At 40.4% G+C, this 20,587-nt stretch overlaps 1 protein-coding gene across 1 annotated transcript in view; it reads right to left on the reverse strand.

The window, feature by feature from the left end:
- The window catches only part of LOC125901753 (corticotropin-releasing factor receptor 2), a 68,780-nt gene that overhangs the window by 16,912 nt on the left and 31,281 nt on the right, over window positions 1-20,587 (reverse strand). Inside the window, exons 3-6 of the mRNA XM_049597640.1 lie at window positions 13,049-13,134; window positions 12,339-12,445; window positions 7,907-8,024; window positions 7,631-7,784 (exon numbers count right to left, since the gene is read on the reverse strand). Of these exons, the coding sequence (XP_049453597.1) occupies window positions 7,631-7,784; window positions 7,907-8,024; window positions 12,339-12,445; window positions 13,049-13,134 (465 nt within the window). The remainder of the gene's footprint in view (window positions 1-7,630; window positions 7,785-7,906; window positions 8,025-12,338; window positions 12,446-13,048; window positions 13,135-20,587) is intronic.

Raw genomic sequence — 20,587 nt, forward strand, 5'->3', positions numbered from 1 at the left:
AGTAAAATACATTTTGTAACCTCACTACAAACAGCTTTTTTCTCTCCATGTTACTGGAGGGAATGTGTCAGAATAATGAAGGTAAAAACCACAAAACAGAACTTTGTGCAGCTTGATCAAGATGAAGAAAAAATAACAAGACTACAAGGTCAGCTACAAAGTACAAACTGGAAACACGCTTTTATTTTTCTCTTCTGAACTAATAACATTTTAAGTCTAATATAGCTTCACTGTTACATGATACATGACTCAGGAACCACAGCTGCTGCCAGATGCATATATGCACATTTCTCTGAAAAACAAATGTTACGGAGTAGGTGCTGGTCTTCTCAGAAATGTTGTCAAAGTAAAACATGCACCCAGAGAAACACTAATGAAACTATTATTAAAAACAGTCTAAATCATCTCAGACAGAGAACAGTGCACGTTCTCCATCGTTCATGTAGGCCTACCGCAGCTCTCTTTACATACCAGACTTCAACACCGATCTGTCAATCAGCAGGAGTTGACCCAAATTAGCTGCACGTTATGGAGGTGACATGAACTGAGGAGATCATGGACACGTACATGGATTTTATTTTATCATGTCTCACTTAAAAAAGACCAAATGTTACAGTTGGGCTGCACAGTATGGGGACAATATGCAACATGCAATAACGTTGTTGAATATGGCGATGATGCCTTTCTGCGACTTTCAGTTTGCTGCTCAAATACAACAAGTTGCTTGTTGAATTAAAAAAAAATAGGGAAAACTATTCCCCAAATTATCTTATTCTACAAATTAAACACACGACTGAAAAGAAAAGGCAACAATAAAAAAAGAATAGTAGTTATATTTTAAAGTGCAGTTCTGCTGATACTTATTCAGCTAAAATGTCTGAGTGCAACATCATAGTCATTCGTAAAGTGTTTACTGCACAAGTTCACATTGCGATGACATTAAGGGCGCTTTCTAGTCTCGCTCACCAGACCTTTCTCAAGAAAAGAAAGGTCTGGCTGGACTGACTCTCACGTTAAGATTGGAGAAAAAAACGCCCCGGCTGCTTGTATTTCTTTCAACCAATCACAATCGTTCTTGGCGGTGCCACAGCAATGGTGTGCATGCAAAAATATTGCCGGGGGGAAACAGGTTTTGGTGTAACACGCCCACAAAAATATCGCCTACAGGACGTGAACCATGGCAGAAAAATGGCTACATCCCCACAAGGTCAAACACCGCAAAAGTTAGTAAAGGACGTGTTGAAAACTGCAACCGGAGCTGGTAGGGCGGGACTTCAGCGGGTGGCTCGTTCCGCCCAATGAGAGGCTGATCTGTGCAGCGAACTTCCACCCACTCAGACTAGGTGCTTTCACACCTCCCGTTTGGTTCGGTTCAATCAAACTCAAGTTCGTTTGCCCCCTCAGTGCAGTTCATTTGGGCAGGTGTGAACACAGCAATCTCACTCAGGTGTGCACCAAAACAACCGGACAGAGACCTTCCTGAAGAGGTGGTCTCAGTCCGGTTCCAAAGGAACTCTGGTGCGATTGGTTTGTGGTGAGAAGGTGCTCCGACCTGGATCTGAACCAACTGCAGTCACATGACACATTGTTTGGGTTAAACATGAGCATGTTACAGTCCTGGAGGATTATTAATGTGCACCTCCTCCTGTACTGCCTTAATATGCACATTCAGCACATCCAATGCATCAAAACATTGTTTTCTAGTTGGAGCCACGCCGCGTTTTCAAACTGTATGCTTTGACTAAAATGAACAATGACAGCAATATAGTCCACGATGAGCAGCGCTAAAATCAACCTGCGTAGTTGTCCCTCCACTGTGACATTAGAAAGAAGAGTGTACTCTTCTTCAACGTTTGCTTTACTTCCTGGATTTTTCCCACATGGAAATTCTGACCAATCAAGAGCAGCTTTCTCACACAAGGCATTTGATCTGGTCCTCTTGTAAATGCTGCCGTGAGGACACGAACCAACTCTAGGCAATTATACAACTTTGCGACAAAATGAGTCCCTGATTTAGACCAAAGGAGACAACTGCAGCCTAAAAAACAATATATTGTGCAGCCCTACCAAGTGTGCATGAATCATCTGTGATACAACCATCTGAACTTGAGCTTCCATCCTCTCTTAAAAACAGACAGACAAAACTTTTAGGGATAAATCTCCTTTTTAATGCAATACAGATTTCTATTTCATTTTTCCCTCTAGGACACTTCCATCAACTGCAATCGGTCTGCATTTCAGAGGTTATGCCTATTTTACAAACTGTTTTGAGACTGTGCTGCAGAGCCATCTTTCCTCTTTTCACTGCATGTTAAGTACGAAGTAAGAAAAAGTGAAGCCCTTTGGGATGTCTCACTGCTACCCCAAAGCACTCAGGACTGCAGTTCGAGGAAAGTCTGCTGCTTTTTAAACAAGCAGTTCATTCTTGACTTTTTCACCCTGCCAGTGAGCCGACAGGCTAATTGAGCTTCTAACTAAATATCATTAATGAGTGCACAAATCAGACGGTGACAGAGAGCTGGTCGAGTTTTGTGGCCAAAGTGGATCAGATCTTCATAAAGGTGAAATGGTGAGTGAAATGAACTTTAATAGGGCTGAAAGAGTTCAGGTCTGAACCTATTTCGATCCCTGCTAAGATCAGCAGGCCTCTGGTGGAAGACAGACTTAATCTGCCCCACTTTCACCATTTCCTAATGACTCATCTCGACCTCAAGACATATATCAGTGACAAAATGAGAAATCCAATCTCTTGACTGGCTCATGGTTTCCACAATGCAGCAGGTTTAAGACTGAAAGAACTAAATCATTTGTAGAGATTATACTTAATACCTCTATTTATATCATGTATAGTCCATACACTAAAGCCCAGTTCAGACCAAAGATTCGTGACAAGATGAAACTGTTTTAGAATGATGCAGAGAACTGTTGCAGCGGTCTGAACTCGACTCAAGCTGGCTGAAGGTTTCACCTGCAACTCAGCTGGTCCAGCTAGCAGCTGGTTTTAGAACATAAAGCATGTCACCTATTTCTACAGCCAACCTTCCCTGTCGAGCCCTCTGTGTCTGTCCTCACAGTGTACCAGTGTCAGACAGTGCTACCGCTCGCTGCGTGTGTTTATGCCCCCACACACACACACACACACTCTCACTGACTGATTAATTGGAGCTGGTTATTTATACCATGTGGCTTATTTATTATGAATACAGTCCATCTGATGCTGGTTTTGTTTGTTTTTCGCTGTTTCATCACTACTGCAAATGCAGCTGTCGCCAGTATCTCACTGTCACTATCCTCATTCATACTTCAAGAAACGACAAATTATATTCAGCCACAAAATAAACCTGTAAAGCTGGAAATCAGAACAGAAGTACAGAGAGTTGTTGCATAGAGATGATACACTGTCTCATCTAGTTGCATCGATGTGAACCGTTTTTTAAACGTTGCAGAATGGCACATTGCAAGTGTTTGAAAGTTTCCACTTGTCTCATTGCAAATCTTTGGTGTGAACAGGGCATAACACTACTACTTAATTTCTTCTATTCCAGGCCGCAATGATAATATATCCTGTGGGTTACACATCTCCACCCCTCCGAGCCCAGTGTTCAAATAGCCTCAAAATGCCTCCCAAATATGGTGATAAAAAAATAGGAGTGAATAATGCTATGTTTAGACAGACAACCATTCACTGTCCGAAATAATCAACAGCAAATGTAATCATAATACTGACTGAACCTAAGCTTATTGCTGTTATTACTATTATTAAACGTATTACTACTAGTTCTAGTATTACAGTTTAGTTTTTAGTTTTTATGTTACTATTGTGATACTAGAAGCAGACTGAAAATTAGCAGTTAAGGTGGAAATTAATGAATTTGCGATTTATCTCGTCCAAATGATGGACGGACCAATGAATGCCGGGGGTGGGGGCGGGTCTAGCGATTAGCCAATTAGTGCCACACTGATGTCAAGCTGTACGCTGGTGGGTAACTGGTGAGGATAGCAACAATGGCAACCGCTACAGATCCTACAGACCACATTAACGATGCTATCGAGGTATTTCGCCACTACTCGCATTAATGGAGGACCAAATTAAGGAAGCTGCTAAACTGGATTTAACGGCGATGCAGCTGGGCGTGCACGATGACGGACACATTTTAAACGGGCAATGCTCGCTTGTTTTCGGCACCCCCGAGGCATGGATACTAATGATGTCAGATTCTGGGTGAGTCGTTGATCTCTACTGATTGGTTAGGGAAAAATCAAATTCCCTCCCCCTTGTAAATCGCCTTCAATGGAGGTGATGTCAGACTGAAGGTTCTGGGAGCTTCAGTCTGACACTCAGGCTAGGAAATTAGGGCTGGGCCAGTGGAAATAGACAAGTTATTTGCTTTAACCTGTCATTATAATGTAAATGTTGATTGCACAATGTGATTGCTATAGAATAAAGACACCAGCTCCTTTAAATCAGGGTTAAAAACACTATTGTTTACTGAAGCGTACTCTTAGATTAAATACTTACCTGCTGTATTCTACTGCCCGTACTTTTTAACTACACACTGCTGATTTATGCCTTTTATTATTCTACTTCCTTTCTTATCCTGACTGTTCAATGTATTGAGCCTGTTTTTATTTTATGCTACTGTATTTTATTATTATCACTATCATTCTCAATTTCTATTTCCCTTTTCAATCAACTGTTTTTATTGTTTTAAATTGTGTCTCATTGCTTTTAATGTCTCTGTAAAGCACTTTGAATTACCTTGTGTTGAATTGTGCTATACAAATAAACTTGCCTTGCCTAGCACACCTTTGTGCACATATTCACTTTTCCACCAGCTGTGCTGCAAATATCCCCTGCTGCTCATCCTTCTGTATCTTTTTTCAAATTATCTTGACCACAGTCCCATTTTCATAGTTATAATACCAATAACAAAATTAATTTCAGTGTTTATGTAAATACTGAAAATGTTTTTTACTACTTTTGAGGGATCACAGCAGTGTAATAAGAATATCTTTACTAATCCCCAAAAAGAAAATTTCAAAGAAGTCTGTAAGATCATCATCTATTTAACAAAGAATTATTAAGTCTGATGGCTGTGGGTATAAAAGAGAGTGGGTGTGTGTGAGAAATAAACTCAATCAACAATAGAGCTTTTTCTTTATTAAAATATATTAATAAATTTATTAATATGCTATACTATGTTTTGTATTGTGTATATTGTGTTTATACAGTGTATATATATGTGTATGTGTGTGTATATCTATATCTATCTATATATCTATATAAATATAAATATACATATATATATATATATATATATCCCACTCTGGGGTTGAGGTGAATAAAAGCACTGTGTTGTGACCTAAATAACATGCTGTTGCTATCTGCAGGAAGTATTAAAGCATGAAATCCCGCATTTTTAATGTACGAAAGCATCCTGTATCATAACTACATGTGTGCCGTTTGTCACAAACCAAACCGCGTGAAAATCAGTTGAAAATTCAGCGGGTTATTCTATTTTACTTGTGCATACAGCTCCTTCCTCAATAGAAGTGAATGCACTGTGGAGGCAAAGCGAGACCCATCCAAGATGGCGGCCGGCGAGGACGCGCTCAGGCAGTCGATGCGGCGTCTATGTATATATGTCTATGGTCGTCAGGTTGCTTGTTTGCTAGCTAGCTAGCTCGCACTATCTGGCGTCTGTCATCTGTCCTGTTCTGCAAAATTGTCGTATTTTTCACATTACGATAACACGCCAGCTAGTATAACTATGCTGCCTCGTAATGTTAGCTGGTTAGCTAGCTAGCAGAAGTCCCCTGTTGTCTGTTGTTCATCTAACGAAGCATGATGAATGCGGCAAATGCGATCGGCAAGATGAATGAGACTCCATTGAAATGTAGATGGCTCGCAGCTTCCTGTTTAAAATAGTTACGTATGCGTGAACGTAACCGACGCGGTGACGTAGTGAGTGGTGTTCCAATTCCTAGGGAAAGATTTCAACCCCTACCCCTCGTTGATTCATTTCAAGGGCCAAGGGGTAGTGGACAAGGGGGGGTACTGACGCCGACGACATGCCGCTGGTGTGGGTTTGTAAATAGAGAATAATGGGGGTGTTTGTTTTGATGCGCGTCGTACGGTGCCGGTGTGTTTTGGCCTTATGTGTCACTTTTTAATATTATTGTATGCCATAAAAATGTTATAAAAATTCATAAAATGTTACAGTATATGATTAAAAGTCAATAAAAAAAGTCAAAAAATCATAAGCTGACTCTTTAGAATGATACTCGGTCATCCAAAGAATCCTGATTTAATTAGTATGCTTTAAAATGGTCAGTTTAGCTGTTTAGTTTCTAAAAATTTGTCCCAGGGGAATTCCCTTTAACCACCCTGAAGAATTGGATCATAGGTAGGTTGAAAAAATTAAATAGGTGGTTACAGCCCTGTTTCTATTCATGTAATACATTTTAAATAGTTTAAGTTTTCCTTTATCCTTTGACTGATGAGATATAACTGATTATGGGTATTAATTACAGAAAATAAAAGGTATTGAGTTCACTGAAAACACATCCCACAGCGTATGTCGCTGCACAGATATGTTGGATTAAAACAAAAACCAAGTTTAATCTACACCTGCAGGAGTGCTTAGTGAATTTCACTGTACTGATGAGTAGAATTCACACAAAGAGGAAGCTTCACTGATTATCTAATCACCACATGAAAAGCCATCAGTTACTCTACATTTTAATCACATTAAGTCATTAAAACTAGATTGACATGACTGATATCTGCCTTTGGTTATTTCTATTTTAAAGCCAATATGAGCTCCCCAATCATGTCATCCATGTGTCATTACCAATCACATGTCATCTACTGGTTATTATTTTTCAATCCTGTGTTAATAAATCACAGTTGAGTCATTTCAGCATGGCCTAGTTACAGTTAGGTGTATTTTTTCCCTCTGCAAGAACACACAATGACCATTACATAAACAGACAGAGGGAAAATGTCAGACTTGCTCAGGGAAGCATACACACATGTTTCCATGAGCATTTTTTCCTCCACGAGATGGAATACTGTGACACCATGCTTCTCTTAATACCGCAGTTTAAGTTAAGGTAAGCATAGATAATTCATGTGGTCATGACGGGGCATCTGCTACATGCTCACAAGTCATTCTATCACTGCAAGTCAAGCACAAAAAATGACATTTTCCACACTTCACTGCAGCTCTGTTCTCTTATGAAATTAAAGCCTTATCTTGAAGTACTAAAAGGTCTCCCTCCGCTTCACTCGCTGACCAGACTTCACCTGCAGTGCATTCAGTCAGGCAAATGTTCATTTTGAATTTTGGAGAAATGTCATGTAACACTGTGGGTCAGCTGTTTCCCTACGTTCAGCAGATGCTTACAAAAGTATCTGCAGGATATATCAAATTGTGGCCGCTCAGCTTCTAATATTTACATTTGAGTTAAAATCTGTGAGAAAAAGTAGGAGTTAAAAACAGAAAAATGAAAACCTCGTCACAGGTCACATCGTCTTGCTTAACGAGGAGTTAACATGTCTACTGCCACTCAGAGTTCAGAGATAGCAGAAGTATTACGAATGCACCGTCAAAATTAACATACTCACACCAGCCGATGAAAAGGAACACCCACTTCCTGAGCTTATCAGTGGAGTAAGTCATTACGATGGCTGTGTGAAGGTAACATCCTTCAACAAACATCCAGAAGAAGTTTGTCACCACAAAGTAGTTGTATATTGTTGTAATTAATCGACACCAAGGCTGAAAACGAAAACACAAAGTTACTTGTAAATTGCAACAGAATATACTTGACATAAAATTCTTCACAGCTTTACTTGTTGAAATGATTCTACGGGCTTGAGTGTGTAGGTTGGTGGTGTTACCTCATTGCTCTCATGGATATTGTGGTCGATCAACTGAAGCAAAAACCACATAACATTCCTCAGTATGAAGGTGGTGATCAGGTTCCAGTGTATGATGTTTCGAAGACATCGAATGCTCCTGTGCCACAAGAGAATGACAGTTTTTTAATCATGCCTCTATGAAGGCAGTAGAGATTATTCAAAGTAAACTGAGATAATATTAAAATCAAGTTTTTCAGCATAAAAACAGGAGTTTCTTTCATTATTGTGTTTTAGTCAGCTGACATCTTATTTTAAGGAGCTGGTCAAAATCAAAACATTTTTTCAGTGGGATGGAATTAAAAATAAATTAGTTAGAATATAAATTATAATAAATATATATTAACACAACTTTTGAATAAATAGTTCATCAAGGTCAAAGCAAATCATGTTGGTTGTATGTTTGTAGTATGTAGTTTTTCAGATTATAAAAGGCTCATGGCATTAACGCAACGAGGCCAGGGTTGGTGCTACTTAAAAGAGGCATGCAAATTATTACCTTCATTTTTTTTTTTTAACTCAAACAGTGGACTCTTTTTAGAGTGTGGGCTTTGACTGCTGGTTGATGAATAATAAGGGAAATATTGTAATTATATAAAGTAATTGGCCAGTCATGTCACTGCAGAAAAAGACTCCAGTAGTGCATAAAAAGAATCTGTAATTATCCCATCAATTCTGTTTTTAATTTACTAATGTGCACTACTACTACTACTACTAATGATAATAATGAAATGCTGAATTTCCTAGATATATTCCTCTTTGCACTGTTCCAATGGATGTATACACAACTATCACTGGATTACTACGATACTAAAGAATATTAAAAATTTGATGATAGTCAGTGTAGGAGCATCTTTTTGTTTTGTGTATCTTTTTTGCCCCATTAAAGGTTTATTCTTTGTGTTAATTAATATTAACTATTATTAATATTAGAATAATTGGTTATGGTGACCTGCCTGACTTCACACCTTCTTTTCCCATGTTCCTCTTGTTTCCGTTCCACACCTTTATCTTGTCAGGTAATTTGGGACTCAGGTTGGCTCAGGTAGAGCGGCACTACACAGTTTTTTGACCGCATTTGATTTGTCCTTAAATAGGTTGTCTTAGAGGCTTGAAGCCGTTTTTTCGTTTATTTTTTATATAGTCAACTGGGGCTGTTGTATGGGAATATTTTCACATTTCTTCTAGAATAAATAAGTTCATTTTTATACAGTTCTCGTGGGATCCCTCCTCTTTTTTTTCCTTCCTTTTTTTTGGTCAATTTAAGTGTGTCTGACTGCAACCGGCATACCTGAAGCCAGAAGGCAGCAAGATTAGTTCATATAACTGCCTTAACAGTCAGACAAGTTTTAAAATCCTAAAGAGCATCTTGTTTCTATGATTTCAGAGCAAGTTTCTGAATATTAGTAGATGGAGACAGAGATATTGATACCTCTGACATGTATCATGTCTGTGTGATTAAATCTGCCTGAGTTATGACTCAGAGATAAAGGAATGTGAGTTTGGCAGCTTAGTCAGTGGCCCTCGGCATCTGATTTTAATGCACAATGCACCCTTTAGTGTCTGTATGAGACGCACCAGGCTTTCAAGTTACTCCAGTGCAAACCCATCTGCGATAATGACGCAGAATACAAGTGGGAAGGTTCACACAGGGACAGACAATGGGTCAAACTAACACAGGACTTTCACACAGGAGACTGCTGTTCCTGTCTGGTGTGCAACCTAAGTCAATGTTGAGTTTTCTTGCCATGTAACGTCACGTGACATACTCATTAAGTTACTCACATGAGTTGAGTTACTTATCAAATGTTATGTTTGGTAGTTTGGCAGACCGAGGTGCGCTGAGGTGGGTGTGGTGGCGCAGCAGGGGGAGGTGTCGACAGATCCAGCTTGGCGCAGTGACAGTTTCGTGCCAAAAGGCTTCGCCGATGGTGCGCTAAAAGCTCGCCAGCTGAAACCACATCTACTGTCAGCGCAGGCGGAGCGCAGCCGGTGTAAGCCGAAGTTTGGCTGACCGGCGGACAGTGCGCACACGTCACCAAAACCTCACAGGCAGGTTTCCAGAATGTCAGGCACATTAACGATGCAATAAATACCCAAAAACCATTATTCAATGCAACTATCTGCAATCAGCACATAAGTGTATCTCTATATCGACTGTCCCGTCACATCTGATGTCAGATCAAAGGGGATTGGCACCGTTTGGCACGTTTGGCACGCGTAATGGAAACCCAACCTGATTTGATTAACACAGCTGCAAACTAATGAGTTCACATCCCTCTCAGCCAACCACAAACAGTCACAGCATCAGACAGGGAGTATATATTCAGCATCTGTCATCTTAGAAAAGTCAAAAGAAAAGAAACAGAGTGAGACTGCGAGAGAGAAAGAGAGAGCGCGCGTGAGCACGAGAGAAACGCAACATTGATTTACAATTGTGGTGACCTCCTCCCAGGCTACCTTTGCATCATCAGCCCGTGGAGGTCTGCTCGCAGTTCCGTATATTCGGACACTGCGAGCTTGGACCTCCCGGACCAAAACATTAGTTTCCTCCTGGGAGAAGTTTGGCTGTCTGACGCTGCTGCTCTCTTCTGCCATGGCGAATTGAGTAAACTCTCATTACACCTTTGCGCGGCGCATTTAAGGGCGAAGAGAGGGGCTCATTTGATTGGTGTGATGTGTGTAAAACCCACTCCACGCCTTCTCTCCTCCCTCTTTCTGACTTGCGCAGGTAGGAGGGATGGAGGTGGGACAGACTGGTGGGGAAACCTGGTCTCGCTCTGAAACCGGCACTTGTGCAATGACTTCCGGTGTCAGTCACTGACAAAAAGCCATCCTTTCATGTTGGCATAATACACGGCCCGTCACTGTTACTGTTTAACGCCACCTGGTGGCGACAGGGGGACATGCGACTGGACAACAAGTCCAAGCAAGGCAGGTGTTAGGGGTGTTGGATGGGTCCAACAACCCCAGACACTCACCTGGGAGGCCGGTGTTTGCTTCCCATTAGATTGTAAAGCCAAACCCTGTTCTTTTTTCCTAAACCCCATTGTGTTGCTTAAACCCAACCACATGCGTGTGGTGGCAAAACGTAACCACATGCGTTTGTTGTTGAAGGAAAAAACGCCAGTTTATGTTGTACCAATGTATATATTTTGAAAGAGACTGTATGTAAACTGTACATTTCCTGTGAAAACGAAAATGTATTTTGAAAACAGAAAATGCATGTGACAGGCAGAAGTTGACACAACGTCCTAGAACGTCGACAACCAACGCACCCAGGGTACCTTGCTTGTCAGAAGTCGATGTGGAAAGTCCATGACCAAACATTGTTATGTGACGAGGTTGGAGTGAGAATGTGTTGGAGGGCGACCTACAACGTCACAGTTTGAAGAGTGGGGCCACTGACCGAGCTGCTGTATTCGATGAGTTGAGAGTGAGAACATGCTGCATATATGGTGGAGCATTATGCTTTAAAGGTAGACTGTGCAGGATTGCAGGTTGATGTTTGTAAAGGCCAACCCCAGATTCACTCTTGTTTTGCGTTTCATCTCACTATATTTGTGTTTTTTCAGCACCGTGCCTCCTGGATGCCTGCTGCTTACAGTCTAACACCTGGTCGCTATCTTTTTATCACAGTCCCAGCCTCACCTGGGCACTGCGGGGGTGTCCAGAACACAAAATGTAAGAAGGAAATAAGAAAATACAGGCAGGGATCTCACACACGTCTAGGGGGTCATAACGGATGATTGAGAGAGATTCTGTATGACATTGTTTTTTTAGGAAAATCCTATATAGTGTACTTTTACAGAGCTGCTTAAAGATGGATAATTGCATCTGTCATTCTTTGTACACAGTTCTTTTTTTCATTTTTTGGTTCAGATGTTGCTCAAAATGCTATTTCAGATCATTTCCTGTGCTGCCTAGAAAAAATCTGTGGGGGAAAACACTAAGTAGTTATAGATTGTTCATGAAATCTAAAGAGATTTAATGCCAGAAGATGTTGACTATTTTGGTCTTTAATCTGAAACAAATCAATATTTGTTTTGAGAAGCCTGCATCGATCAAACCATAGCGCACAACGCAGCTGAGGCTGTTTAGTATCTGCGCTGTTCCATCATAGGAGATGTAGATGTATGTGTGTGTGTGTGTGTGTGTGTGTGTGTGTGTGTGTTTAAACCAGGGCATGGAAAAAAAGGTACGGCTGCTCAGAAGAAAGCAGTGTTATGAAATACACATTATGTCTCTCTTAACCGGAGTGCTCCAGCTGGGCCGAGCTGCAGAGATCTACTCATTTGACATAAGCGAGTTAATGATTAGCAGTCTGAGGATATTACGTGAATTTCCTTGATTGTTTTCCATGAGGTCTCATGCATACAGGACACATTTAGATAGGGACTATTTCTGTACTTGCCTTAAGCACAAGAAGAGAATGAAGGCCACGACGAGAGCTCCCACAGAGATACAGTGACCTAGGTAGTTGATGATCAGCGCTATTTTATAATGCATTGGATATTTTCTCTGTAAAGACAACACGTGAATTACTTCTTGAATGCAACTGCTGGATAATAAAACAAAGAAGAAGAGGTTAGGAATGCAAAAATACATGCATAGACCCAGGGTGTATGTGTGTATTCATCTATTCTATGTTTTTAAGGTGTAACTAAAGTGCGAGAAAGCAAATGTCATTGACACACTTCAGATGTCATGGCTTAAAATTATCTGAGAAAATGGAGCAAGACCCAGATATACACACAATCAGGAGACATGATGTGAGGTAATCAGGCCAAAACCCATTACATGCAATACATTAGTCTTTGAGTTTGGCCTCAGGCTTCACTTACAGGGACACAGACAAGACGACTGTACTTATGTTTGTTAAGTCGTCTGGAAGCAAATGTATAAACAGTCTAACTGCTACTATGCAGAAATATAAAATGCAGTTCATTAAGCGTTAAGCAATCAAAACACCACATTACTTGTGCTGTTTCTAATCGGTATTCCCTGTGTGCCATTAGTGTAATAACGAGAAGCTGTAATGAGCATTTATCTCATGAAGATGCTTAACAGATTGCTTATGGAATGAAGGACGTAGCAGGATTGTGCCTGCAACGCCACACTAACCTTCTCCTCCAAAATGGGTTCACAATTGGAGTAATTGCTCTTCAACGCCCACGTCCCATTATCCATGCATTCCCTGTAAGCACTCCCTGCAAGAGAAGAGTGAGGAGCACGTTTGAGAAAACAACCAAAGTGTTTCATTCTTGCAAACATTGTTTTAAAAATACTTGTTGATCTTTAAGATTGTTTTGTTCAAATCTCCCATCTGTATATGAATTTAACATCAGACACTGGTGCCAGCTCTGTGCAGGTGCAGGGTAGTGATTTGTTGTGGCAAGTTTATAGTGAAGTGTTTGCCAAGTAGGTAAGCAACAACATCCTTGTAATTTCTTTGAGCTCAGTTCAAAGTTGAGCACTACTATCCGTCTGAGTCTTATGCAGAATACCAATTCAGCAATACAATTTTTATTCATGGTGGGGAAATGCAAAGCCTCTTACTCTGTCACTTTATTTGCATATCTTTTAAAAACCGCTTTCCATAATCAACTTTGAACTGAATTTTTCATTTTGCAGTTCCTCACCATAGCCCTTTATCTCTTTAACGCTGAAAAATGTATAAACAGCTGGGCGGAAACAGAGCAGCAGTAAATGTGTGAGGGTTATTTTCTCCTATTCTTTTTCAGACCAGCCACTTAAAGTGATCACTTGAACTCCTCTGCTGCACGGTGCACATCATTTATGTGTTTTTTCATTGTTGTGTATGAAAACTCACATCAGTTACAGGTTTGCTGCTGTCAGATTTTCAAAAGAGCTTTAAAAATACACACTTTTTCCACAGGTCAAAGTCTCCAGTGTGGACTCTTATTAAAGGCCAAATAAATGTCTTGGCGGACTATGAGTCAGTGAGCCCCTGAGCACAGATATGCAAAGGACCCCACTACCTGTCCTACATAGGAGCAAGACACAGACTTTGTAGTAGTTTTGCATGTCTTTTCAACTTGTTATGCATCTTCGTGTAATTTTTCTGTCTCCTTGTGGTTGTTCAGGTCTCTTGAAGATAATTCCATGCCTTTTTGATGTAGCTTTGTGTCTTTTGTGGTTGTTTTGTCTGTTTTTGTAGTTATTACATGTCTCTGCAGTTCATTTGCATCTCTTTGTGGTCATTTTGAGTCACTCCCTGGAAGAAAACTTAACATTGAAGAAGCGTGCACTGCACTCGTAAGATAACTGCAACACTTTCTAATGTCACAATGGAGGGACAACTACGCAGGTTGATTTTAGAGCTGCTCATCGTGGACTATATCTTTCTATATAATGAAGAAAACTCTGTCTGTCTGTCCGTGGGTGTGTCTGTGTGTGTGTTCCACGTGTTTCTCCTCACTGACTTGGTCAATCCATGTGAAATTTGGCACAGTGGTAGAGGGTCATGGGAGGATGCCAATGAAGCAATATTACATCAATTGGCCAAAGGGGGGCGCTATAGCAACCCACTGAAATGTCAAACTTTGAATGGGCATATCTCATGCCCCGTATGTCGTAGAGACATGAAACTTTGCACAGAGATGCCTCTCCTCATGAGGAACACATTTGCCTCAAGAACCCATAACTTCCGCTTATATAGATTTTCCACCATTTTGAATTTTTTGAAAAACACTTCAAATGGATCTCTTCCTAGGAAGTTTGAGCGATCTGCATGAAACTGGGTGAACATAATCTAGGGAGCAATATCTAAAGTTCCCTCTTGGCAAAAGTTGGAAAACTTCCTAAAACTGAGCTTCTATAAGGCAATGAATATTGCGGAGGGCGTGGCTCATCACATAAAGGTGTAGAACATCTCAAGGGTTTCACCCATCACCACGCAACTTTGTAGGCATATGACCACACATAATCTGAGGGGACCCCTCCATTATTGAGCCCATCAAACAAAATGGGGGCGCTAGAGAGCTCATTTCTTATCTAGGCCTAACCGCCATATGGATTTTTACTAAACTTGGTAGATATGTAGAACAGGACGCCTCAAGGTGACTGGAGAAATTTAACTCTAATTGGCAACTGGGTGGCGCTATAACAACAGAAAAATGCTTCAAAATGGCTAAAATGCGACCGATCGCTGTGGCTCCCCCTGTGGACCAATGTAATGTTTGGTATGACTAAGTCATGGTATGGTATGCTGCTGCAACAAGGGCTAGCTGCACCTTTCTCATGTGAACTACCAGTGCGCCCCACTTTGAAGTCAATACAACATATAAACACTTTAACTATCTGCCTTTCAACGTGCTGCCTCAACTACTAATGTAAAGTTTTAGCCCACTAACTATCCCACTATTGGCAATGATACTACTGTACTTTCAATAAAGCAATCGTACTATCAACTTCACAAACACTCTGTCTGAATACATTGCTCTTCTTAATGGGTTCAGTTGACTATTTAATCTGCAGTTTCCTATGACCTGTATCCCAAACACACACCATGTGAAACTGTACGTGGGCAACTGTGCACTCAATGGGTATGGACTAGTTTCCCTAATTATGTGAATGGATGAATGAATGAATAATCATGTTTATCTTAATGTTCATAAAGTTGCAAATTGTTTATTTTTGGCCCTCTGGGGAGTCAACACATCTCCCACATGTTCAGAGTGTAATGCTTATGTTCACTCATCTGGTCTCAAAGATGTGTAACAACAAAACAATATGGTAAATAGTGAGAAAACAATTCACCTTACAAATTACCTACAGCCTCTCTCTCGAAGCAGCAGCAGAATAAGATCCTTTGCATTCGAATTAATGTTACGTAATGTGACATTTGTGTTTGAGAGCAGAGAGCAGAAAACTGCTTGTGGCAGCTAGAAACAGGGAGGAAGTTGACTTATGGCAACACTTACTGCACTGTATTACGGCAAGACAATGCTTTGTGCTGCTCATGAAGGAAAATCCAAACAGTCAGCTGTTTGAGGAGAAGCTGTTAAGCGCAGAGCGTAGTGGTAAATCAGAGTCAGTTAAATCACTAAGGCACTTGAATGAGAGGGACGTATGGCCCCCGAGATGCAATAAAACAGTCAAGTGCAATACACTCTAAAACACACTGCGCTTGTTTGTTTGACTTTGGGAGAAAATACCTCAACATGTTCATTGATCAGTTGCCATGTGGCATTTAGAGTTGTTGTGCTGTGTAGGCAACCGTGATAGGACAGCTAATGTCTCATGCATGGATTGAACATCAGCTAAGGCAAATAAAGTGGAGAGTGTTTGTTTTCAGGACACATTATTTCTTTTCACTGCATAATTGTGACGAATGACTGAATGAATTAGTTTGGATATATTATGCAACTTACTGCACACCAAGTGACAAAAAGACATGGAAACCTTTGTGCACTGTAATACAGGTCGATAAAACTATCAAAGAGGTGTTGATGCATGTCATTTCTGTTGCTACACTGGGCTCCATTACACAATACTGCATAAACATTTAAATATAATGCAGTCCAATACAACAACAAAAACAACAACAACAACAACTTATATTACAGTCTGACACAATAATAGTTTTCATTATAGGGATTCACATTTCCTTCTTTGTACTGGACACATATTGTAATGTTTGTACCACTATTTAATAAAGAATTCATAAGCTGTAACTATTGGCTTTCTAAATAGTTTATACATATTTCCCAAATGCGTTTCTGATCGTTACTGTATCAGCCATCAGTCAGAGCAACTTCTTAGGTCGCTAAAGTTATGAAAAATGTTTTTTAACCAGCATGGAACTGCCATTCCTTTCTTCTCCTTTCCTTTCCTCTTGTTTTCTTTCCTTTTGTTTCCTGTCCCTTTGTTTCCTTTCCTCGTTTCCTTTCCTTTTGTTTCCTTTCCTTTTCTTTCCTCTTGTTTCCTTTCCTTTCCTTTTCTTTCCTGTCCTTTTCTTTCCTTTCCTCGTTTCCTTTCATTTCCTCTTTTTTCCTTTCCTCTCCTGTCCTTTCCTTTCTTTTCTTTTCCTTTCCTCTTTTTTCCTGTCCTTTCCTTTCCTCTTGTTTCCTTTACTTTTGTTTCCTTTCCTTTCCTCTTGTTTCCTGTCCTTTTCTTTCCTTTCCTCTTGTTTCCTTTCCTTTCCTTTTTTTCTTTCCTTTCATTTCCTCTTATTTCCTTTTGTTTCCTTTTCTTTCCTTTCCTCTTGTTTCCTTTCCTTTCCTTTCCTCTTGTTTTGTTTCCTTTCGTTTCCTCTTGTTCCTTTCCTTTCATTTCCTCTTGTTTCCTTTCCTTTCCTCTTGTTTCCTTTCCTTTCCTTTCCTTTCCTCTTGTTTCCTTTCCTTTCGTTTCCTCTTGTTTCGTTTCGTTTCCTTTCCTCTTGTTCCTTTCCTTTTGTTTCCTCGTTTCCTTTCCTTTCCTCTTGTTTCCTTTTGTTTCCTCTTGTTTCCTTTACTTTTGTTTCCTTTCCTTTCCTCGTTTCCTGTCCTTTTCTTTCCTTTCCTCTTGTTTCCTTTCCTTTCCTTTTTTCCTTTCCTTTCATTTCCTCTTATTTCCTTTTGTTTCCTTTCCCCTTGTTTCCTTTCCTTTCCTTTCCTCTTGTTTCCTTTCCTTTCGTTTCCTCTTGTTTCCTTTCCTTTCGTTTCCTCTTGTTCCTTTCCTTTCGTTTCCTCGTTTCCTTTCCTTTCCTCGTTTCCTTTCCTTTCCTCTTGTTTCATTTCCTTTCGTTTCCTCTTGTTCCTTTCCTTTCGTTTCCTCTTGTTTCCTTTCCTTTCCTTTCCTTTCCTCTTGTTTCGTTTCCTCTTGTTTCGTTTCCTTTCGTTTCCTCTTGTTCCTTTCCTTTCGTTTCCTCTTGTTTCCTTTCATTTCCTCTTATTTCCTTTTGTTTCCTTTTCTTTCCTTTCCTCTTGTTTCCTTTCCTTTCCTTTCCTTTCCTTTCCTTTCGTTTCCTCTTGTTTCATTTCCTTTCGTTTCCTCTTGTTTCCTTTCCTTTCCTCTTGTTTCCTTTCCTTTCCTTTCCTCTTGTTTCGCTTCCTTTCGTTTCCTCTTGTTCCTTTCCTTTCGTTTCCTCTTGTTTCCTTTCCTTTCTTCTTGTTTCCTTTCCTTTCCTCTTGTTTCCTTTCCTTTCCTTTCCTCTTGTTTCCTTTCCTTTCCTTTCCTCTTGTTTCCTTTCCTTTCGTTTCCTCTTGTTTCGTTTCCTTTCGTTTCCTCTTGTTCCTTTCCTTTCGTTTCCTCTTGTTTCCTTTCCTTTCCTTTCATTTCCTTTCCTTTCCTCTTGTTTCGTTTCCTTTCGTTTCCTCTTGTTCCTTTCCTTTCCTTTCCTCTTGTTTCCTTTCCTTTCCTCTTGTTTCCTTTCCTTTCCTTTCCTTTCCTCTTGTTTCCTTTCCTTTCCTTTCCTTTCCTTTTCATCCCAGTTGGCAGAAAAATGTTCATATTGCACATTTTTGCAAACCACAGGTATGTTACATTTGTTCATTCTTTTGTAGCAGAAACAATCAAAGTTTTCCAAACAATGCTGTGGTGAAGGTGTGGTTAGGTTGAACATGAAAAACACTGGTTAGGAAAAGATCATGTTTTTTTGGTACAAAAGCTGCTGGAGAAGCAGGAGTCAGTCAGTGAAAAACACTAAGGTTCAGTGTGTCAAACGCTACTTGGGAAACGCCATGATGTGCCACTAAAACACCACAATTGGTGCCACACACGCACCAAATGGTGGAAATGCTGTGGGTCACGGAAAAAAACTGCCGTTATTGGTTTTGAAGTGGTCTGCAGCTTGGCAGGCATCTCACCTCTGTGACACACCATCCACCCTCCCCTCCACCTCTCCATGATAAAGATCAGCTCATTTATTGCATCACTATAGAAACATTAATATGATATATATGAAACATGTAATAGTAATATATTTGTGGTTTGTAGAATCGTATAATGCTAACATTTACTTCTGGTGACTGGCCACCATCTCCTCCACCTCTCAGTGATAAAGGTCAGCTTACATATTGTGTCACTATAGAAATGCCCAGGGTGGAGATTTCAAAGGAGGTGACATGTTCTCCCCGTGTCAGCGTGGGTTTCCTCCAGGTGCTCCAGCTTCCTCCCACAGTCCAAAGACATGCAGGTTAATTGGTGACTCTAAATTGCCCGTAGGTGTGAATGTGAGTGTGAATGGTTGTCTGTCTCTATGTGTCAGCCCTGTGATAGTCTGGTGACCTGTCCAGGGTGAACCCTGCCAAATAGATTTGTGGTTTGTAAAATTGTATATGCAAACATTTTCTATCATGTTCTAGAGATAGTGTTACTGAGGTGTTAAAAGAAGACGGATGGATGATAGAGAACACATTTCTTATTCTGAGGCATTATATCAGCACCTGGAATCATGGAAAATATAATACAGCACCTTTAAATTGTCTGAGGAAATATTACAGGAGCAGCACAAGGTGCTTTCGAGATAAAGTTCTCTTGTCTCTTCAGGCAAATATCACACTGTGTCTGTGAAACAGGCGGTGATGTTGCAGAAATAGAGGAAGGGGAGCAGGTTGTGAGTTTGTCCCTGTGAGCTATTCCACTGAGGCAGGACTAATTCAAGCCACTGGTGCAGGGAGAGCACACTTCTGACTAACCATCTGTGCATTACGCATGGTAAAGCTATTCTCTTGACTTTTTCTTTGTATTCACACAGTCAAAATTAAATCACCAACTGACTCAGTTTCTCTCGGGTTTGGTGAGGGCTGCCATGTGAAGGTGTTAACGATGCTGGGAGCGGCCCAACACTGACCACACTCCACACTGGTGTAAAGATGCATAGGGAAATGAAAGAAATGTGCAATTTCTAACCGGCTTGCTCCGTGCCAACATCACCCACTTCCTCTGCCAGCCAGCCTGCCAACTTTCTTGCTTTTCTTGGAAGCACACATACAGACATGCAAACACACGCCATATGATTGCTCAAGGATTAGAAGATTGGAGGCTTGTTTGTTGAGATAAACGAGGAAAGGTTCTTTGGTTGTTCATGCATGAGTGGAACTTCAATTGGGGATTGAAACAATGAAAGATTTAGTTATTAATTAGGTTATAAATTTGTGATTAATTCTCAAAACTAATCTGAAAGACAAACAAAACAGTTTCATTCAGCTGATTGTTGCTGTCCTACCAACAATAGGACCTGCTGCAACAATGACAGATGAGTACAACATGTTTCACTTAAAGGTTGCATAAGCCTTTCTTTCTTTGTCTGGCATTTGATGCGCTTTAGTTTGTCATCTGTCACTTAGGTTTTGAGCTACTCTTAAGCCAGACGTGACATATGAATAAGATAAAATAAAAGATATGACACGAGTGACGCAGTGTGCCGCCTTAAAGCGCTGAGCTCATCGCTCACTTGTTCAATTTGTTTTGTAAAAAAAAAAAAGTCAGTAAAATCAGGGCTTTCTATTCGGATGACTTTCAAATTAGTACAGTGAAGATGAAAGGCTACAATATCTCAAAGATGAGCGATCAAACAGCTCATGCGAGCCGCACACCTGAGCCAGTTACCACAGCATTTCCTTGAAGTCATTTGAAATGTAATTTCGTGAGCTGGGGACAGAGTAAACTAGGCCATACCATAACAGCATGGGAATCTCACAGCTCATTGCAGATTGA

Source organism: Epinephelus fuscoguttatus, linkage group LG15 (assembly GCF_011397635.1).
Source record: "Epinephelus fuscoguttatus linkage group LG15, E.fuscoguttatus.final_Chr_v1".
NCBI lineage: Eukaryota > Metazoa > Chordata > Actinopteri > Perciformes > Serranidae > Epinephelus > Epinephelus fuscoguttatus.